Source organism: Salvelinus alpinus, chromosome 2 (assembly GCF_045679555.1).
Source record: "Salvelinus alpinus chromosome 2, SLU_Salpinus.1, whole genome shotgun sequence".
NCBI classification, from domain to species: Eukaryota; Metazoa; Chordata; class Actinopteri; order Salmoniformes; family Salmonidae; genus Salvelinus; species Salvelinus alpinus.
Genome location: NC_092087.1, coordinates 118,047,153 through 118,070,847, shown reverse-complemented (window position 1 = coordinate 118,070,847; position 23,695 = coordinate 118,047,153). Strand labels below are relative to the sequence as shown.

Genomic DNA, 23,695 nt, shown 5'->3' with positions numbered 1-23,695 from the left:
GAAACAGAGCAGTACCTTCTCCATACAGCTAGACTGACCATAACAGCTGAAACAGAGCAGTACCTTCTTCTCCATACAGCTAGACTGACCATAACATGTTGGACGGGCGGGCAGGGTTAGGGTTAGGGTTAAACTTAACCGAAGGTTAGGGTTAAACTAAACCGAAGGTTAGGGTTAGGGTTAAACTAAACTGAAGGTTAGGGTTAGGATTAAACTAAACCGAAGGTTAGGGTAAGGGTTAAACTAAACCGAAGGTTAGGGTTAGGGTTAAACTAAACCGAAGGTTTGGATTAGGGTTAAACTAAACAGAAGGTTAGGGTTAAACTAAACCGAAGGTGAGGGTTAGGGTTAAACTAAACCGAAGGTTAGGGTTAAACTAAACCAAAGGTTAGGGTTAAACTAAACCAAAGGATAGGGTTAAAACTAAACCGAAGGTTAGGGTTAGGGTTAAACTAAACCGAAGGTTAGGGTTAAACTAAACCGAAGGTTAGGGTTAGGATTCAACTAAATCGAAGGTTAGGGTTCAACTGAACCAAAGGTTAGGGTTAAACTAAACCGAAGGTTAGGGTTAAACTAAACCGAAGGTTAGGGTTAGGGTTAAACTAAACCGAAGGTTAGGGTTAAACTAAACCAAAGGATAGGGTTAAAACTAAACCGAAGGTTAGGGTTAGGGTTAAACTAAACCGAAGGTTAGGGTTAAACTAAACCGAAGGTTAGGGTTAGGATTCAACTAAATCGAAGGTTAGGGTTCAACTGAACCAAAGGTTAGGGTTAAACTAAACCGAAGGTGAGGGTTAAACTAAACCGAAGGTGAGGGTTAGGGTTAAACTGAACCGTAGGTTAGAGTAAGGGTTAAACTAAACCGGAGGTTAGGGTTAGGGTTAAACTAAACCGAAGGTTAGGGTTAAACTAAACCGAAGGTTAGGGTTAAACTAAACCGAAGGTTAGGGTTAAACTAAACCGAAGGTGAGGGTTAAACTAAACCGAAGGTTAGAGTAAGGGTTAAACTGAACCGTAGGTTAGAGTTAGGATTCAACTAAACCGGAGGTTAGGGTTAAACTAAACCGAAGGTGAGGGTTAGGGTTAAACTGAACCGTAGGTTAGAGTAAGGGTTAAACTAAACCGGAGGTTAGGGTTAGGGTTAAACTAAACCGAAGGTTAGGGTTAAACTAAACCGAAGGTTAGGGTTCAACTGAACCAAAGGTTAGGGTTAAACTAAACCGAAGGTTAGGGTTAAACTAAACCGAAGGTGAGGGTTAAACTAAACCGAAGGTGAGGGTTAAACTAAACCGAAGGTTAGGGTTAGGGTTAAACTAAACCGAAGGTGAGGGTTAAACTAAACCGAAGGTGAGGGTTAAACTAAACAGAAGGTGAGGGTTAGGGTTAAACTAAACCGAAGGTGAGGGTTAAACTAAACCGAAGGTGAGGGTTAGGGTTAAACTAAACCGTCGGTTAGGGTTAAGGTTAAATTAAACCGAAGGTTAGAGTTCAACTAAACCGGAGGTAGGGTTAAACTAAACCGAAGGTGAGGGTTAAACTAAACCGAAGGTTAGGGTTAAACTAAACCGAAGGTTAGGGTTAAGGTTAAATTAAACCGAAGGTTAGAGTTCAACTAAACCGGAGGTAGGGTTAAACTAAACCGAAGGTGAGGGTTAAACTAAACCGAAGGTTAGGGTTAAACTAAACCGAAGGTTAGGGTTAAACTAAACCGAAGGTTAGGGTTAAGGTTAAACTAAACCGAAGGTTAGGGTTCAACTAAACCGAAGGTTAGGGTTAAACTAAACCGAAGGTTAGGGATACGGTTAAACTAAACCGAAGGTTAGGGTTAAACTAAACCGAAGGTTAGGGTTAAACTAAACCGAAGGTTAGGGTTAAGGTTAAACTAAACCGAAGGTTAGGGTTCAACTAAACCGAAGGTTAGGGTTAAACTAAACCGAAGGTTAGGGATACGGTTAAACTAAACCGAAGGTTAGGGTTAAACTAAACCGAAGGTGAGGGTTAAACTAAACCGAAGGTTAGGGTTAAACTAAACCGAAGGTTAGGGTTAAACTAAACCGAAGGTTAGGGTTAAGGTTAAACTAAACCGAAGGTTAGGGTTCAACTAAACCGAAGGTTAGGGTTAAACTAAACCGAAGGTTAGGGATAGGGTTAAACTAAACCGAAGGTTAGGGTTAAACTAAACCGAAGGTGAGGGTTAAACTAAACCGAAGGTTAGGGATAGGGTTAAACTGAACCAAAGGTTAGGGTTAGGGTTAAACTAAACCGAAGGTTAGGGTTAAACTAAACCGAAGGTTAGGGTTAAACTAAACCGGAGGTAGGGTTAAACTAAACCGAAGGTTAGGGTTAAACTAAACCGAAGGTTAGGGTTAAACTAAACCGAAGGTGAGGGTTAAACTAAACCGAAGGTTAGGGTTAAACTAAACCGAAGGTTAGGGTTAAGGTTAAACTAAACCGAAGGTTAGGGTTCAACTAAACCGAAGGTTAGGGTTAAACTAAACCGAAGGTTAGGGATAGGGTTAAACTAAACCGAAGGTTAGGGTTAAACTAAACCGAAGGTGAGGGTTAAACTAAACCGAAGGTTAGGGATAGTGTTAAACTGAACCAAAGGTTAGGGTTAGGGTTAAACTAAACCAAAGGTTAGGGTTAGGGTTAAACTAAACCGAAGGTTAGGGTTAAACTAAACCAAAGGTTAGGGATAGGGTTAAACTGAACCAAAGGTTAGGGTTAGGGTTAAACTAAACCAAAGGTTAGGGTTAGGGTTAAACTAAACCAAAGGTTAGGGTTAGGGTTAAACTAAACCGAAGGTTAGGGTTAAACTAAACCAAAGGTTAGGGATAGGGTTAAACTAAACCGAAGGTTAGGGTTAAACTAAACCAAAGGTTAGGGTTAGGGTTAAACTAAACCGAAGGTTAGGGTTAAGGTTAAACTAAACCGAAGATTAGGGTTAAACTAAACAGAAGGTTATGGTTAAACTAAACCAAAGGTTAGGGTTAGGGTTAAACTAAACCGAAAGTTAGGGTTAAACTAAACCGAAGGTGAGGGTTAGGGTTAAACTAAACCGAAGGTTAGGGTTAAACTAAACCAAAGGTTAGGGTTAGGGTTAAACTAAACCGAAGGTTAGGGTTAAACTAAACCAGAGGTTAGGGTTTGGGTTAAACTAAACCGAAGGTTAGGGTAAGGGTTAAACTGAACCGAAGGTTAGGGTTTGAGTTAAACTAAACCGAAGGTTAGGGTTAGGGTTAAACTTAACCGAAGGTTAGGGTTAGGGTTAAACTATACCGAAGATTAGGGTTAGGGTTAAACTTAACCGAAGGTTAGGGTTAGCGTTCAACTAAACCAAAGGTTAGGGTTAGGATTAAACTAAACCGAAGGTTAGGGTTAAACTTAACCGAAGGTTAGGTTTAGGGTTAAACTAAACCGAAGGTTAGGGTTAGGGTTAAACTAAACCGAAGGTTAGGGTTAGGATTAAACTAAACCGAAGGTTAGGGTTAAACTAAACCGAAGGTTAGGGTTAGGATTAAACTAAACCGAAGGTTAGGGTTAGGGTTAAACTAAACCGAAGGTTTGGTTTAGGGTTAAACTAAACTGAAGTATAGGGATAGGGTTAAACTAAACCGAAGGTTAGGGTTAAAACTAAACCGAAGGTTAGGGTTAGGGTTAAACTGAACCGAAGGTTAGGGTAAGGGATAAACTGAACCGAAGGTTAGGGTTAAAACTAAACCGAAGGTTAGGGTTAGGGTTAAACTAAACCGAAGGTTAGAGTTCAACTAAACCGGAGGTAGGGTTAAACTAAACCGAAGGTGAGGGTTAAACTAAACCGAAGGTTAGGGTTAAACTAAACCGAAGGTTAGGGTTAAGGTTAAATTAAACCGAAGGTTAGAGTTCAACTAAACCGGAGGTAGGGTTAAACTAAACCGAAGGTGAGGGTTAAACTAAACCGAAGGTTAGGGTTAAACTAAACCGAAGGTTAGGGTTAAGGTTAAATTAAACCGAAGGTTAGAGTTCAACTAAACCGGAGGTAGGGTTAAACTAAACCGAAGGTGAGGGTTAAACTAAACCGAAGGTTAGGGTTAAACTAAACCGAAGGTTAGGGTTAAACTAAACCGAAGGTTAGGGTTAAGGTTAAACTAAACCGAAGGTTAGGGTTCAACTAAACCGAAGGTTAGGGTTAAACTAAACCGAAGGTTAGGGATACGGTTAAACTAAACCGAAGGTTAGGGTTAAACTAAACCGAAGGTTAGGGTTAAACTAAACCGAAGGTTAGGGTTAAGGTTAAACTAAACCGAAGGTTAGGGTTCAACTAAACCGAAGGTTAGGGTTAAACTAAACCGAAGGTTAGGGATACGGTTAAACTAAACCGAAGGTTAGGGTTAAACTAAACCGAAGGTGAGGGTTAAACTAAACCGAAGGTTAGGGTTAAACTAAACCGAAGGTTAGGGTTAAACTAAACCGAAGGTTAGGGTTAAGGTTAAACTAAACCGAAGGTTAGGGTTCAACTAAACCGAAGGTTAGGGTTAAACTAAACCGAAGGTTAGGGATAGGGTTAAACTAAACCGAAGGTTAGGGTTAAACTAAACCGAAGGTGAGGGTTAAACTAAACCGAAGGTTAGGGATAGGGTTAAACTGAACCAAAGGTTAGGGTTAGGGTTAAACTAAACCGAAGGTTAGGGTTAAACTAAACCGAAGGTTAGGGTTAAACTAAACCGGAGGTAGGGTTAAACTAAACCGAAGGTTAGGGTTAAACTAAACCGAAGGTTAGGGTTAAACTAAACCGAAGGTGAGGGTTAAACTAAACCGAAGGTTAGGGTTAAACTAAACCGAAGGTTAGGGTTAAGGTTAAACTAAACCGAAGGTTAGGGTTCAACTAAACCGAAGGTTAGGGTTAAACTAAACCGAAGGTTAGGGATAGGGTTAAACTAAACCGAAGGTTAGGGTTAAACTAAACCGAAGGTGAGGGTTAAACTAAACCGAAGGTTAGGGATAGTGTTAAACTGAACCAAAGGTTAGGGTTAGGGTTAAACTAAACCAAAGGTTAGGGTTAGGGTTAAACTAAACCGAAGGTTAGGGTTAAACTAAACCAAAGGTTAGGGATAGGGTTAAACTGAACCAAAGGTTAGGGTTAGGGTTAAACTAAACCAAAGGTTAGGGTTAGGGTTAAACTAAACCAAAGGTTAGGGTTAGGGTTAAACTAAACCGAAGGTTAGGGTTAAACTAAACCAAAGGTTAGGGATAGGGTTAAACTAAACCGAAGGTTAGGGTTAAACTAAACCAAAGGTTAGGGTTAGGGTTAAACTAAACCGAAGGTTAGGGTTAAGGTTAAACTAAACCGAAGATTAGGGTTAAACTAAACAGAAGGTTATGGTTAAACTAAACCAAAGGTTAGGGTTAGGGTTAAACTAAACCGAAAGTTAGGGTTAAACTAAACCGAAGGTGAGGGTTAGGGTTAAACTAAACCGAAGGTTAGGGTTAAACTAAACCAAAGGTTAGGGTTAGGGTTAAACTAAACCGAAGGTTAGGGTTAAACTAAACCAGAGGTTAGGGTTTGGGTTAAACTAAACCGAAGGTTAGGGTAAGGGTTAAACTGAACCGAAGGTTAGGGTTTGAGTTAAACTAAACCGAAGGTTAGGGTTAGGGTTAAACTTAACCGAAGGTTAGGGTTAGGGTTAAACTATACCGAAGATTAGGGTTAGGGTTAAACTTAACCGAAGGTTAGGGTTAGCGTTCAACTAAACCAAAGGTTAGGGTTAGGATTAAACTAAACCGAAGGTTAGGGTTAAACTTAACCGAAGGTTAGGTTTAGGGTTAAACTAAACCGAAGGTTAGGGTTAGGGTTAAACTAAACCGAAGGTTAGGGTTAGGATTAAACTAAACCGAAGGTTAGGGTTAAACTAAACCGAAGGTTAGGGTTAGGATTAAACTAAACCGAAGGTTAGGGTTAGGGTTAAACTAAACCGAAGGTTTGGTTTAGGGTTAAACTAAACTGAAGTATAGGGATAGGGTTAAACTAAACCGAAGGTTAGGGTTAAAACTAAACCGAAGGTTAGGGTTAGGGTTAAACTGAACCGAAGGTTAGGGTAAGGGATAAACTGAACCGAAGGTTAGGGTTAAAACTAAACCGAAGGTTAGGGTTAGGGTTAAACTAAACCGAAGGTTTGGTTTAGGGTTAAACTAAACCGAAGGTTAGGGTTAGGGTTAAACTAAACCGAAGGTTAGGGTTAAAACTAAACCGAAGGTTAGGGATAGGGTTAAACTAAACCGAAGGTTAGGGTTAAAACTAAACCGAAGGTTATGGTTAGGGTTAAACTAAACCGAAGGTTTGGTTTAGGGTTAAACTAAACTGAAGTATAGGGTTAGGATTCAACTAAATCAAAGGTTAGGGTTAAACTGAACCGAAGGTTAGGGTTAGGGTTAAACTAAACCAAAGGTTAGGGTTAAACTAAACCGAAGGTTAGAGTTAGGGTTAAACTGAACCGAAGGTTAGGGTAAGGGTTAAACTGAACCGAAGGTTAGGGTTAGGATTCAACTAAATCAAAGGTTAGGGTTAAACTAAACCGAAGTTTAGGGATAAAATCAATCGAAGGTTAGGGTTAGGGTTAAACTGAACCGAAGGTTAGGATTAAACTAAATCGAAGGTTAGGGTTAAACTAAACCGAAGGTTAGAGTTAGGGTTAAACTGAACCGAAGGTTAGGGTTAAACTAAACCGAAGGTTAGGGTTAGGATTCAACTAAATCGAAGGTTAGGGTTAAACTAAATCGAAGGTTAGGGTTAGAGTTAAACTAAGGTACAGGTACAGAACAGGAAGTACTACAGACCCAACAGGAAGGGAATGTCACCTTAAACAGTCCGAGAACAACCAGCTCCTCCGAGGCAACGAAGAGATCTGATTGGTTCAGGTCAGTGATGATGTCAGCACTAGGCCCCGCCCTCCTCTTCAGCCACGTTACGATGGAGGCCGAACTCTGGAAAACTAACAGACAGAGGAGAAAGAGAGAGTGTGTGTGTGTGTGTGTGTGTGTAATTTGTGTGTGTGTGTGTGTGTGTGTGTGTGTGTGTGTGTGTGTGTGTGTGTGTGTGTGTGTGTGTGTGTGTGTGTGTGTGTGTGTGTGTGTGTGTGTGTGTGTGTGTGTGTGTGTGTGTGTGTGTGTGTGTGTGTGTACCTGGGCAGGGTACAGGGTTGTGTCTGTCTCCTGATAGGTAGAGCCGTAGAGGGGGTGGAGTCGTTGCGTTCAGTTCCTTGGTCAGTTCGGTTTCCTTGGAGACGTCGACTACGCCCAGTTTCACCTCCGAGCCAATCAGCTGCTCCGCGGCTCCACGGAACGCTATCGCCAGCCGCTGGGCATCCCCAGAGAGAGGAGCAACTACACACACACACATTACACACACACACATTACACACAAACACATTACACACACACACATTATACACATTACACACACACACTAACGCCAGCCGCTGGGCGTCCCCAGAGAGAGGAGACTACACACAAACAAAGACAGCTATGGTCAGATAGTTGAAACAAAGATAATGTTTAACTACATTCAGTGGTCAGATAGTTGAAACAAAGCTAATGTTTAACTACATTCAGTGGTCAGATAGTTGAAACAAAGATCATGTTGAACTACATTCAGTGGTCAGATAGTTGAAACAAAGATCATGTTGAACTACATTCAGTGGTCAGATAGTTGAAACAAAGATCATGTTGAACTACATTCAGTGGTCAGATAGTTGAAACAAAGATCATGTTGAACTACATTCAGTGGTCAGATAGTTGAAACAAAGATCATGTTTAACTACATTCAGTGGTCAGATAGTTGAAACAAAGATCCTGTTGAACTACATTCAGTGGTCAGATAGTTGAAACAAAGATCATGTTGAACTACATTCAGTGGTCAGATAGTTGAAACAAAGATCATGTTGAACTACATTCAGTGGTCAGATAGTTGAAACAAAGATCATGTTGAACTATATTCAGTGGTCAGATAGCTGAAACAAAGATAATGTTTAACTACATTCAGTGATCAGATAGTTGAAACAAAGATCATGTTTAACTACATTCAGTGGTCAGATAGTTGAAACAAAGATCATGTTTAACTACATTCAGTGGTCAGATAGTTGAAACAAAGATAATGTTTAACTACATTCAGTGGTCAGATAGTTGAAACAAAGATAATGTTTAACTACAAGTATTCATGCCCCTTTTACTTTAAAAAAATGTTTTTATGTTGACGTTGCCAAAGCAAGTGAAATAGATAATAAACAAAAGTGAAATAAACAATTTTAAAAAATGAAGAATAAACATTACACTCACAAAAGTTCCAAAAGGAATAGACACATTTCAAAAATGTGATATTAAGTTTATGTACAGTGTTCTAACGATGTGCAAAAAGAGGGGAAAATAAAATCTCTCTCTCTTTCTCTCTCCTCGCTGCATTTCTCACACAGTCAGTCAGTCAGAACCTATGAGGTCTGTTCTCTTCTCAGCCGAAGACTCCTTATATGGAAGAAGATGCAGTACCTTCAGAATGGATTCACACCCCCTTTCCTCTGTTTCTTGTTGTTACAGGCTGAATTTAAAATGGATTCAATGTAGATGTTGTGTCACCGGCCTACCCACAACACCCCATATGATGTCATAGTGAATTATGGTTTTATGGTCTACCCACAACACCCCATAATGTCATAGTGAATTATGGTTTTATGGTCTACCCACAACACCCCATAATGTCATAGTGAATTATGGTTTTATGGTCTACCCACAACACCCCATAATGTCATAGTGAATTATGGTTTTACGGTCTACCCACAACACCCCATAATGTCATAGTGAATTATGGTTTTATGGCCTACCCACAACACCCCATAATGTCATAGTGAATCATGGTTTTATGGTCTACCCACAACACCCCATAATGTCAAAGTGGAATTATGGTTTTACGGTCTACCCACAACACCCCATAATGTCATAGTGAATTATGGTTTTATGGTCTACCCACAACACCCCATAATGTCATAGTGAATGATGGTTTTATGGTCTACCCACAACACCCCATAATGTCATAGTGAATTATGGTTTTATGGTCTACCCACAACACCCCATAATGTCATAGTGAATTATGGTTTTATGGTCTACCCACAACACCCCATAATGTCATAGTGAATTATGGTTTTACGGTCTACCCACAACACCCCATAATGTCATAGTGAATGATGGTTTTATGGTCTACCCACAACACCCCATAATGTCATAGTGAATGATGGTTTTATGGTCTACCCACAACACCCCATAATGTCATAGTGAATTATGGTTTTATGGTCTACCCACAACACCCCATAATGTCATAGTGAATTATGGTTTTATGGCCTACCCACAACACCCCATAATGTCATAGTGAATTATGGTTTTATGGTCTACCCACAACACCCCATAATGTCATAGTGAATTATGGTTTTATGGTCTACCCACAACACCCCATAATGTCATAGTGAATTATGGTTTTATGGTCTACCCACAACACCCCATAATGTCAAAGTGGAATTGTGTTTTTAGAAATGTTTACAAATTCATTAAAACATGAAAAGCTGGAATGTCTAGAGTCAATAAGTATTCAACCCTCTTTGTCATGTCCTAAATAAGTTCAGGAGTAAATGTTTGCTTTAACAAGTCACATATTAAGTTGCATGGACTCACTCTGTGTGCAATAATAGTGTTTAACATGATTATTTTGAATCTCTGTACCTCACCACATACAATTATCTGTGAGGTCCAAACACAGACTCAACCACAAAGACCAGGGAAGTTTTCCAACGCCTCACAAAGAAGGTGATTGGTAGATGGGTAAATATAAAAGAAGCAGACTTGAATATCCCTTTGAGCATGGTGAAGTCATTAATTACACTTTGGATGGTGTATCAATACACCCAGTCACTACATAGATACTGGCATCCTTCCTAACTCAGTTACCGGAGAGGAAGGAAACTGCTCAGGGATTTCACCATGAGGCCAATGGTGACTTTAAAATAGTTACGCAGTTTAATGGCTGTGATAGCAGGATAGCTGACAATGGATCAACAACATTGTAGTTACTCCACAATACTCACCTAATTGAGTGAAAAGAAGGAAACCTGTACAGAATAAAAAATATTCCAAAACAAGCCTCCTGTTTTCAAAAAGGTACTAAATTAAAACTGCAAAGAATTTGGCAAAGAAATTAACTTTATGTCCTGAATACAAAGCGTTATGTTTGGGGCAAATCCAACACAATACATTACTGAGCACCACTCTTCATATGTTTAAGCATAGTGGTGGCTGCATCATGTTATGGGTATGCTTGTTATCGGCAAGGACTACAGAGTGTTTTAGGATAAAAATAAACAATATAGAGCTAAGCACAGGCAAAATCCTGAAGGAAAACCTTCCCAACACACAGGGACACAAATTCACCTTTCAGCTGATCAACAACCTAAAACACAAGGCCAAATATACACTGGAGTTGCTTACCGAGACCACATTGAACGTTCCCGAATGGCTGAGTAACAGCTTTGACTTAAATCATTTAAAAATGTTTTAAATGATAATGTGCAAATATTGTACCATCCAGGTGTGCAAAGCTCTTACCCAGAAAGACACACCTGTAATCGCTGCCAAAGATGATTCTAACATGCATTGACTCAGGGGTGTGAATATTCACTGCTACTACTACAACCCCATATAACTACTACTACTACAACCCCATAGAACTACTACTACTACTACTACTACTACTACTACTACTACTACTACTACTACTACTACTACTACTACTACAACCCCATATAACTACTAACCCATATAACTACTACTACTACTACTAACCCATATAACTACTACTACTACTACTACTACCCCATATAACTACTACTACAACTACCCCATATAACTACTACTACTACTACTACCCCATATAACTACTACTACAACTACTACTACAACCCCATATAACTACTACTACAACCCCATATAACTACTACTACCCCATATAACTACTACTACTACAAGCCCATATAACTACTACTACAACCCCATATAACTACTACTACTACAGCCCCATATAACTACTACTACCCCATATAACTACTACTACTACCCCATATAACTACTACTACTACGACCCCATATAACTACTACTACTACTACTACTACTACTACTACTACTACTACTACTACTACTACTACTACTACCCCATATAACTACTACTACTACTACCCAATATAACTACTACTACAACCCCATATAACTACTACTACTACAACCCCATTTACTACTACTACTACTACAACAACCCCATTTACTACTACTACTACTACTACCCCATATAAGTACTACTACTACGACCCCATATAACTACTACTACTACTACTACTACTACTACCCCATATAACTACTACTACTACTACCCAATATAACTACTACTACAACCCCATATAACTACTACTACCCCATATAACTACTACTACTACTACCCTATATAATTACTACTTCAACCCCATATAACTACTACTACGACCCCATATAACTACTACTACGACCCCATATAACTACTACTACGACCCCATATAACTACTACTACTACTACCCAATATAACTACTACTACAACCCCATATAACTACTACTACCCCATATAACTACTACTACTACTACCCTATATAATTACTACTACAACCCCATATAACTACTACTACAACCCCATATAACTACTACTACAACCCCATATAACTACTTCAACCCCATATAACTACTACTACGACCCCATATAACTACTATTACGACCCCATATAACTACTACTACGACCCCATATAACTACTACTACGACCCCATATAACTACTACTACGACCCCATATAACTACTACTACAACCCCATATAACTACTACTACTACAACCCCATATAACTACTACTACTACTACCCCATATAACTACTACTACTACCCCATATAACTACTACTACTACCCCATATAACTACTACTACTACTACTACTACGACCCCATATAACTACTATTACGACCCCATATAACTACTACTACTACAACCCCATATAACTACTACTACTACTACCCCATATAACTACTACTACAACCCCATATAACTACTACTACTACTACTACTACTACCCAATATAACTACTACTACTACCCCATATAACTACTACTACTACTACTACCCCATATAACTACTACTACTACTACTTCTACCCCATATAACTACTACTACTACTACCCCATATAACTACTACTACTACTACCCCATATAACTACTACTACTACTACTACTACCCAATATAACTACTACTACTACCCCATATAACTACTACTACTACTACACCATATAACTACTACTACTACTACTACCCCATATAACTACTACTACTACTACCCCATATAACTACTACTACTACCCGATATAACTACTACTACAACCCCATATAACTACTACTACTACCCCATATAACTACTACTAATACTACTACCCCATATAACTACTACTACAACCCCATATAACTACTACTACAACCCCATATAACTACTACTACTACTGCTGCTGCAACCCCATATAACTACTACTACTACCCCATATAACTACTACTACTACTACTACCCCATATAACTACTACTACTACTACAACCCCATATAACTACTACTACTACTACTACTACTACCCCATATAACTACTACTACTCATTCATATATCTTTATGTACATATTCTTTATCCCTTTACACTTGTGTGTGTATAAGGTAGTAGTGTGGAATTGTTAGGTTAGATTACTGTTGGTTATTACTGCATTGTCGGAACTAGAAGCACAAGCATTTCGCTACACTCGCATTAACATCTGCTAACCATGTGTATGTGACTAATAAAATTTGATTTGATTTGATTACTACTACCCCATATAACTACTACTACTACTACCCCATATAACTACTGCTACTACTACTACTACTACTACCCAATATAACTACTACTACTACCCCATATAACTACTACTACTACTACACCATATAACTACTACTACTACTACTACTACCCCATATAACTACTACTACTACTACCCCATATAACTACTACTACTACCCCATATAACTACTACTACAACCCCATATAACTACTACTACTACCCCATATAACTACTACTAATACTACTACTACCCCATATAACTACTACTACAACCCCATATAACTACTACTACAACCCCATATAACTACTACTACTACTGCAACCCCATATACGGTACCCAGGGTTAGTACTAGCTACAATACTCAGGGTTAGTACTAGCTACGATACTCAGGGTTAAAGGTTAGAGGGTTAGTATTAGCTACAGTACTCAGGGTTAAAGGTTAGAGGGTTAGTATTAGCTACAGTACTCAGGGTTAAAGGTTAGAGGGTTAGTAGTAGCTACAGTACTCAGGGTTAAAGGTTAGAGGGTTAGTACTAGCTACAGTACTTAGGGTTAAAGGTTAGAGGGTTAGTATTAGCTACAGTACTCAGGGTTAAAGGTTAGAGGGTTAGTATTAGCTACAGTACTTAGGGTTAAAGGTTAGAGGGTTAGTATTAGCTACAGTACTTAGGGTTAAAGGTTAGAGGGTTAGTACTAGCTACAGTACTCAGGGTTAAAGGTTAGAGGGTTATTATTAGCTACAGTACTCAGGGTTAAAGGTTAGAGGGTTAGTATTAGCTACAGTACTCAGGGTTAAAGGTTAGAGGGTTAGTATTAGCTACAGTACTCAGGGTTAAAGGTTAGAGGGTTAGTATTAGCTACAGTACTCAGGGTTAAAGGTTAGAGGGTTAGTATTAGCTACAGTACTCAGGGTTAAAGGTTAGAGGGTTAGTATTAGCTACAGTACTCAGGGTTAAAGGTTAGAGGGTTAGTATTAGCTACAGTACTCAGGGTTAAAGGTTAGAGGGTTAGTACTAGCTACAGTACTCAGGGTTAAAGGTTAGAGGGTTAGTATTAGCTACAGTACTCAGGGTTAAAGGTTAGAGGGTTAGTATTAGCTACAGTACTTAGGGTTAAGGTTAGAGGGTTAGTACTAGCTACAGTACTCAGGGTTAAAGGTTAGAGAGTTAGAGGGTTAGTATTAGCTACAGTACTCAGGGTTAAAGGTTAGAGGGTTAGTATTAGCTACAGTACTCAGGGTTAAAGGTTAGAGGGTTAGTACTAGCTACAGTACTCAGGGTTAAAGGTTAGATGGTTAGAGGGTTAGTATTAGCTACAGTACTCAGGGTTAAAGGTTAGAGGGTTAGTATTAGCTACAGTACTCAGGGTTAAAGGTTAGAGGGTTAGTATTAGCTACAGTACTTAGGGTTAAAGGTTAGAGGGTTAGTACTAGCTACAGTACTTAGGGTTAAAGGTTAGAGGGTTAGTATTAGCTACAGTACTCAGGGTTAAAGGTTAGAGGGTTAGTATTAGCTACAGTACTCAGGGTTAAAGGTTAGAGGGTTAGTATTAGCTACAGTACTCAGGGTTAAAGGTTAGAGGGTTAGTATTAGCTACAGTACTCAGAGTTAAAGGTTAGAGGGTTAGTATTAGCTACAGTACTCAGGGTTAAAGGTTAGAGGGTTAGAGGGTTAGTATTAGCTACAGTACTCAGGGTTAAAGGTTAGAGGGTTAGTATTAGCTACAGTACTCAGGGTTAAAGGTTAGAGGGTTAGTATTAGCTACAGTACTCAGGGTTAAAGGTTAGAGGGTTATTATTAGCTACAGTACTCAGGGTTAAAGGTTAGAGGGTTAGTATTAGCTACAGTACTCAGGGTTAAAGGTTAGAGGGTTAGTATTAGCTACAGTACTCAGGGTTAAAGGTTAGAGGGTTAGTACTAGCTACAGTACTCAGGGTTAAAGGTTAGAGGGTTAGTATTAGCTACAGTACTCAGGGTTAAAGGTTAGAGGGTTAGTATTAGCTACAGTACTCAGGGTTAAAGGTTAGAGGGTTAGTATTAGCTACAGTACTTAGGGTTAAAGGTTAGAGGGTTAGTATTAGCTACAGTACTTAGGGTTAAAGGTTAGAGGGTTAGTATTAGCTACAGTACTCAGGGTTAAAGGTTAGAGGGTTAGTATTAGCTACAGTACTCAGGGTTAAAGGTTAGAGGGTTAGTATTAGCTACAGTACTCAGGGTTAAAGGTTAGAGGGTTAGTATTAGCTACAGTACTTAGGGTTAAAGGTTAGAGGGTTAGTATTAGCTACAGTACTTAGGGTTAAAGGTTAGAGGGTTAGTATTAGCTACAGTACTCAGGGTTAAAGGTTAGAGGGTTAGTATTAGCTACAGTACTTAGGGTTAAAGGTTAGAGGGTTAGTATTAGCTACAGTACTTAGGGTTAAAGGTTAGAGGGTTAGTATTAGTTACAGTTCTCAGGGTTAAAGGTTAGAGGGTTAGTATTAGCTACAGTACTTAGGGTTAAAGGTTAGAGGGTTAGTATTAGCTACAGTACTTAGGGTTAAAGGTTAGAGGGTTAGTATTAGCTACAGTACTTAGGGTTAAAGGTTAGAGGGTTAGTATTAGCTACAGTACTTAGGGTTAAAGGTTAGAGGGTTAGGGTTACTTACAGAAGTGCACCAGCAGCTGTTTGTATTGTTGGAGAGCTCGGTTAAAGTTCTCCTTCTTCAACAGCAGAATCCCGTTCTCCTCCGGGAGAGAGGTAGAGCTGTCACCGTCCACGCTGACAGAGACACTCAGACAGCAGACAGTCACACACAGCAGCAGCAGTGTCCTCCTCATGGTGATTCTCAGTGGGACTGACTCTCATACAGAGGAGGTCTGGGTCTGGGGACTGTGTGTGTCTGTGTGTGTGTAGTGTGTCTGCGTGTGTGAAGTGTGAATGTGTGTGTGTGTGTGTGCAGCTGAGGGGAACATAAGGTAGGGCTGATAAGAAACGTGTACTTTGGTGCTGCTGGAAACGGCCCTTCTCCGTGTGTGTGTGTGTGTGTGTGTGTGTGTGTGTGTGTGTGTGTGTGTGTGTGTGTGTGTGTGTGTGTGTGTGTGTGTGTGTGTGTGTGTGTGTGTGTGTGTGTGTGTGTGTGTGTGTGTGTGTGTGTGTGTGTGTGTGTGTGTGAGAGATGGGTGTGGTGTGTGTGTGTTTCTGCTGACCCGTTAGTTAATGCTTTATCGTAGTTGGCACAGATACACTACTCTTGTCTACAGCCAACTACCACACTCCTATCAGCTGTAAAATCACTATGAGTATATCAAACACACCGCACTCTGCCCTCACACACACGGCTGATATCTGTGTATTAATAATCAGTGTTTATCAGCCAGAGAGGCTGATGGGAACGCAAGGTGACCGCAGACACACCACTGCAGTAAAACTCTGGGTAGTCAGACAAGGGTGGACGGAGTCTGGCTGACCGGGTTTAAACAACACGTCCTTCTGAGCAAAAGGGCATCACCAGACTGTCAGCCTGTTAAAGGCATCACCAGACTGTGTTAGCCTGTTAAAGACATCACCAGACTGTGTTAGCCTGTTAAAGACATCACCAGACTGTGTTAGCCTGTTAAAGACGTCACCAGACTGTGTTAGCCTGTTAAAGACATCACCAGACTGTGTTAGCCTGTTAAAGACATCACCAGACTGTGTTAGCCTGTTAAAGACATCACCAGACTGTGTTAGCGTGTTAAAGACATCACCAGACTGTGTTAGCCTGTTAAAGACATCACCAGACTGTGTTAGCGTGTTAAAGACATCACCAGACTGTGTTAGCCTGTTAAAGACATCACCAGACTGTGTTAGCCTGTTAAAGACATCACCAGACTGTGTTAGCCTGTTAAAGACATCACCAGACTGTGTTAGCCTGTTAAAGACATCACCAGACTGTGTTAGCCTGTTAAAGACGTCACCAGACTGTGTTAGCCTGTTAAAGACATTACCAGACTGTGTTAGCCTGTTAAAGACATCACCAGACTGTGTTAGCCTGTTAAAGACATTACCAGACTGTGTTAGCCTGTTAAAGACGTCACCAGACTGTGTTAGCCTGTTAAAGACGTCACCAGACTGTGTTCGCGTGTTAAAGACGTCACCAGACTGTGTTAGCCTGTTAAAGACGTCACCAGACTGTGTTAGCCTGTTAAAGACGTCACCAGACTGTGTTAGCCTGTTAAAGACATCACCAGACTGTGTTAGCCTGTTAAAGACGTCACCAGACTGTGTTAGCCTGTTAAAGACATCACCAGACTGTGTTAGCCTGTTAAAGACATCACCAGACTGTGTTAGCCTGTTAAAGACATCACCAGACTGTGTTAGCCTGTTAAAGACATCACCAGACTGTGTTAGCCTGTTAAAGACATCACCAGACTGTGTTAGCCTGTTAAAGACGTCACCAGACTGTGTTAGCCTGTTAAAGACATTACCAGACTGTGTTAGCCTGTTAAAGACATCACCAGACTGTGTTAGCCTGTTAAAGACATTACCAGACTGTGTTAGCCTGTTAAAGACGTCACCAGACTGTGTTAGCCTGTTAAAGACGTCACCAGACTGTGTTCGCCTGTTAAAGACATCACCAGACTGTGTTAGCCTGTCAAAGACATCACCAGACTGTGTTAGCCTGTTAAAGACATCACCAGACTGTGTTAGCCTGTTAAAGACGTCACCAGACTGTGTTAGCCTGTTAAAGGCATCACCAGACTGTGTTAGCCTGTTAAAGACATCACCAGACTGTGTTAGCCTGTTAAAGACGTCACCAGACTGTGTTAGCCTGTTAAAGACATCACCAGACTGTGTTAGCCTGTTAAAGGCATCACCAGACTGTGTTAGCCTGTTAAAGGCATCACCAGACTGTGTTAGCCTGTTAAATGCATCACCAGACTGTGTTAGCCTTTTAAAGACGTCACCAGACTGTGTTAGCCTGTTAAAGACGTCACCAGACTGTGTTAGCCTGTTAAAGACGTCACCAGACTGTGTTAACCTGTTAAAGACGTCACCATACTGTGTTGGCCTGTTAAAGACGTCACCAGACTGTGTTAGCCTGTTAAAGACGTCACCAGACTGTGTTAGCCTGTTAAAGACATCACCAGACTGTGTTAGCCTGTTAAAGACATCACCAGACTGTGTTAGTGTGTTAAAGACGTCACCAGACTGTGTTAGCCTGTTAAAGACGTCACCAGACTGTGTTAGCCTGTTAAAGACATCACCAGACTGTGTTAGCCTGTTAAAGACATCACCAGACTGTGTTAGCCTGTTAAAGACATCACCAGACTGTGTTAGCGTGTTAAAGACATTACCAGACTATGTTAGCGTGTTAAAGATATCACCAGACTGTGTCAGCCTGTTAAAGACATCACCAGACTGTGTTAGCGTGTTAAAGACATCACCAGACTGTGTTAGCCTGCTTAACTAAAGACTTCACCAGACTGTGTTAGCCTGTTAAAGGCATCACCAGACTGTGTTAGCCTGTTAAAGACGTCACCAGACTGTGTTAGCCTGTTAAAGACATCACCAGACTGTGTTAGCCTGTTAAAGACATCACCAGACTGTGTTAGCCTGTTAAAGGCATCACCAGACCGTGTTAGCCTGTTAAAGGCATCACCAGACTGTGTTAGCCTGTTAAATGCATCACCAGACTGTGTTAGCCTGTTAAAGACGTCACCAGACTGTGTTAGCCTGTTAAAGACGTCACCAGACTGTGTTAGCCTGTTAAAGACGTCACCAGACTGTGTTAACCTGTTAAAGACGTCACCATACTGTGTTGGCCTGTTAAAGACGTCACCAGACTGTGTTAGCCTGTTAAAGACGTCACCAGACTGTGTTAGCCTGTTAAAGACATCACCAGACTGTGTTAGCCTGTTAAAGACATTACCAGACTGTGTTAGCCTGTTAAAGACGTCACCAGACTGTGTTAGCCTGTTAAAGACGTCACCAGACTGTGTTCGCCTGTTAAAGACATCACCAGACTGTGTTAGCCTGTTAAAGACATCACCAGACTGTGTTAGCCTGTTAAAGACATCACCAGACTGTGTTAGCCTGTTAAAGACGTCACCAGACTGTGTTAGCCTGTTAAAGGCATCACCAGACTGTGTTAGCCTGTTAAAGACATCACCAGACTGTGTTAGCCTGTTAAAGACGTCACCAGACTGTGTTAGCCTGTTAAAGACATCACCAGACTGTGTTAGCCTGTTAAAGGCATCACCAGACTGTGTTAGCCTGTTAAAGGCATCACCAGACTGTGTTAGCCTGTTAAATGCATCACCAGACTGTGTTAGCCTTTTAAAGACGTCACCAGACTGTGTTAACCTGTTAAAGACGTCACCATACTGTGTTGGCCTGTTAAAGACGTCACCAGACTGTGTTAGCCTGTTAAAGACGTCACCAGACTGTGTTAGCCTGTTAAAGACATCACCAGACTGTGTTAGCCTGTTAAAGACATCACCAGACTGTGTTAGCCTGTTAAAGACATCACCAGACTGTGTCAGCCTGTTAAAGACATCACCAGACTGTGTTAGCGTGTTAAAGACATCACCAGACTGTGTTAGCCTGCTGAACTAAAGACATCACCAGACTGTGTTAGCCTGTTAAAGGCATCACCAGACTGTGTTAGCCTGTTAAAGACGTCACCAGACTGTGTTAGCCTGTTAAAGACGTCACCAGACTGTGTTAGCCTGTTAAAGACATCACCCGACTGTGTTAGCGTGTTAAAGACATCACCAGACTGTGTTAGCCTGTTAAAGACATCACCAGACCGTGTTAGCCTGTTAAAGACGTCACCAGACTGTGTTAGCCTGTTAAAGACATTACCAGACTGTGTTAGCCTGTTAAAGACATCACCAGACTGTGTTAGCCTGTTAAAGACATTACCAGACTGTGTTAGCCTGTTAAAGACATCACCAGACTGTGTTCGCGTGTTAAAGACATCACCAGACTGTGTTAGCCTGTTAAAGACATCACCAGACTGTGTTAGCCTGTTAAAGACATCACCAGACTGTGTTAGCCTGTTAAAGACGTCACCAGACTGTGTTAGCCTGTTAAAGGCATCACCAGACTGTGTTAGCCTGTTAAAGACATCACCAGACTGTGTTAGCCTGTTAAAGACGTCACCAGACTGTGTTAGCCTGTTAAAGACATCACCAGACTGTGTTAGCCTGTTAAAGGCATCACCAGACTGTGTTAGCCTGTTAAAGGCATCACCAGACTGTGTTAGCCTGTTAAATGCATCACCAGACTGTGTTAGCCTGTTAAAGACGTCACCAGACTGTGTTAGCCTGTTAAAGACGTCACCAGACTGTGTTAGCCTGTTAAAGACGTCACCAGACTGTGTTAACCTGTTAAAGACGTCACCATACTGTGTTGGCCTGTTAAAGACGTCACCAGACTGTGTTAGCCTGTTAAAGACGTCACCAGACTGTGTTAGCCTGTTAAAGACGTCACCAGACTGTGTTAGCCTGTTAAAGACGTCACCAGACTGTGTTAGCCTGTTAAAGACGTCACCAGACTGTGTTAGCCTGTTAAAGACGTCACCAGACTGTGTTAGCGTGTTAAAGACGTAACCAGACTGTGTTAGCCTGTTAAAGACGTCACCAGACTGTGTTAGCCTGTTAAAGACATCACCAGACTGTGTTAGCCTGTTAAAGACATCACCAGACTGTGTTAGCCTGTTAAAGACATCACCAGACTGTGTTAGCCTGTTAAAGACATCACCAGACTGTGTTAGCCTGTTAAAGACATCACCAGACTGTGTTAGCCTGTTAAAGACGTCACCAGACTGTGTTAGCCTGTTAAAGGCATCACCAGACTGTGTTAGCCTGTTAAAGACATCACCAGACTGTGTTAGCCTGTTAAAGACGTCACCAGACTGTGTTAGCCTGTTAAAGACATCACCAGACTGTGTTAGCCTGTTAAAGGCATCACCAGACTGTGTTAGCCTGTTAAAGGCATCACCAGACTGTGTTAGCCTGTTAAATGCATCACCAGACTGTGTTAGCCTTTTAAAGACGTCACCAGACTGTGTTAGCCTGTTAAAGACGTCACCAGACTGTGTTAGCCTGTTAAAGACATCACCAGACTGTGTTAGCCTGTTAAAGGCATCACCAGACTGTGTTAGCCTGTTAAAGGCATCACCAGACTGTGTTAGCCTGTTAAATGCATCACCAGACTGTGTTAGCCTTTTAAAGACGTCACCAGACTGTGTTAGCCTGTTAAAGACGTCACCAGACTGTGTTAGCCTGTTAAAGACGTCACCAGACTGTGTTAACCTGTTAAAGACGTCACCATACTGTGTTGGCCTGTTAAAGACGTCACCAGACTGTGTTAGCCTGTTAAAGACGTCACCAGACTGTGTTAGCCTGTTAAAGACATCACCAGACTGTGTTAGCCTGTTAAAGACATCACCAGACTGTGTTAGCCTGTTAAAGACATCACCAGACTGTGTCAGCCTGTTAAAGACATCACCAGACTGTGTTAGCGTGTTAAAGACATCACCAGACTGTGTTAGCCTGCTGAACTAAAGACATCACCAGACTGTGTTAGCCTGTTAAAGGCATCACCAGACTGTGTTAGCCTGTTAAAGACGTCACCAGACTGTGTTAGCCTGTTAAAGACGTCACCAGACTGTGTTAGCCTGTTAAAGACATCACCCGACTGTGTTAGCGTGTTAAAGACATCACCAGACTGTGTTAGCCTGTTAAAGACATCACCAGACCGTGTTAGCCTGTTAAAGACGTCACCAGACTGTGTTAGCCTGTTAAAGACATTACCAGACTGTGTTAGCCTGTTAAAGACATCACCAGACTGTGTTAGCCTGTTAAAGACATTACCAGACTGTGTTAGCCTGTTAAAGACATCACCAGACTGTGTTCGCGTGTTAAAGACATCACCAGACTGTGTTAGCCTGTTAAAGACATCACCAGACTGTGTTAGCCTGTTAAAGACATCACCAGACTGTGTTAGCCTGTTAAAGACGTCACCAGACTGTGTTAGCCTGTTAAAGGCATCACCAGACTGTGTTAGCCTGTTAAAGACATCACCAGACTGTGTTAGCCTGTTAAAGACGTCACCAGACTGTGTTAGCCTGTTAAAGACATCACCAGACTGTGTTAGCCTGTTAAAGGCATCACCAGACTGTGTTAGCCTGTTAAAGGCATCACCAGACTGTGTTAGCCTGTTAAATGCATCACCAGACTGTGTTAGCCTGTTAAAGACGTCACCAGACTGTGTTAGCCTGTTAAAGACGTCACCAGACTGTGTTAGCCTGTTAAAGACGTCACCAGACTGTGTTAACCTGTTAAAGACGTCACCATACTGTGTTGGCCTGTTAAAGACGTCACCAGACTGTGTTAGCCTGTTAAAGACGTCACCAGACTGTGTTAGCCTGTTAAAGACGTCACCAGACTGTGTTAGCCTGTTAAAGACGTCACCAGACTGTGTTAGCCTGTTAAAGACGTCACCAGACTGTGTTAGCCTGTTAAAGACGTCACCAGACTGTGTTAGCGTGTTAAAGACGTAACCAGACTGTGTTAGCCTGTTAAAGACGTCACCAGACTGTGTTAGCCTGTTAAAGACATCACCAGACTGTGTTAGCCTGTTAAAGACATCACCAGACTGTGTTAGCCTGTTAAAGACATCACCAGACTGTGTTAGCGTGTTAAAGACATTACCAGACTGTGTTAGCGTGTTAAAGATATCACCAGACTGTGTCAGCCTGTTAAAGACATCACCAGACTGTGTTAGCGTGTTAAAGACATCACCAGACTGTGTTAGCCTGTTAAAGACATCACCAGACTGTGTTAGCCTGTTAAAGACATCACCAGACTGTGTTAGCCTGTTAAAGACATCACCAGACTGTGTTAGCCTGTTAAAGACGTCACCAGACTGTGTTAGCCTGTTAAATGCATCACCAGACTGTGTTAGCCTGTTAAAGACGTCACCAGACTGTGTTAGCCTGTTAAAGACGTCACCAGACTGTGTTGGCCTGTTAAAGACGTCACCAGACTGTGTTAACCTGTTAAAGACGTCACCATACTGTGTTGGCCTGTTAAAGACGTCACCAGACTGTGTTAGCCTGTTAAAGACGTCACCAGACTGTGTTAGCCTGTTAAAGACGTCACCAGACTGTGTTAGCCTGTTAAAGACGTCACCAGACTGTGTTAGCCTGTTAAAGACGTCACCAGACTGTGTTAGCCTGTTAAAGACATCACCAGACTGTGTTAGCCTGTTAAAGACGTCACCAGACTGTGTTAGCCTGTTAAAGACATCACCAGACTGTGTTAGCCTGTTAAAGACGTCACCAGACTGTGTTAGCCTGTTAAAGACATCACCAGACTGTGTTAGCGTGTTAAAGACATTACCAGACTGTGTTAGCGTGTTAAAGATATCACCAGACTGTGTCAGCCTGTTAAAGACATCACCAGACTGTGTTAGCGTGTTAAAGACATCACCAGACTGTGTTAGCGTGTTAAAGGCATCACCAGACTGTGTTAGCCTGTTAAAGACATCACCAGACTGTGTTAGTCTGCTGAACTAAAGACATCACCAGACTGTGTTAGCCTGTTAAAGACATCACCAGACTGTGTTAGTCTGTTAAAGACATCACCAGACTGTGTTAGCCTGTTAAAGACGTCACCAGACTGTGTTAGCCTGTTAAAGACGTCACCAGACTGTGTTAGCCTGTTAAAGACGTCACCAGACTGTGTTAGCCTGTTAAAGACATCACCAGACTGTGTTAGCCTGTTAG

At 41.3% G+C, this 23,695-nt stretch overlaps 1 protein-coding gene across 1 annotated transcript in view; it reads right to left on the bottom strand.

Annotated features, from left to right (window-relative positions):
* The window catches only part of LOC139568453 (protein disulfide-isomerase), a 40,016-nt gene extending 24,181 nt beyond the window's left edge, over window positions 1-15,835 (bottom strand). Inside the window, exons 1-3 of the mRNA XM_071390279.1 lie at window positions 15,584-15,835; window positions 7,159-7,359; window positions 6,835-6,968 (exon numbers count right to left, since the gene is read on the bottom strand). Of these exons, the coding sequence (XP_071246380.1) occupies window positions 6,835-6,968; window positions 7,159-7,359; window positions 15,584-15,755 (507 nt within the window). The 5' untranslated portion in view covers window positions 15,756-15,835. The remainder of the gene's footprint in view (window positions 1-6,834; window positions 6,969-7,158; window positions 7,360-15,583) is intronic.
* Between the last annotated feature and the right edge of the window lie 7,860 nt (window positions 15,836-23,695).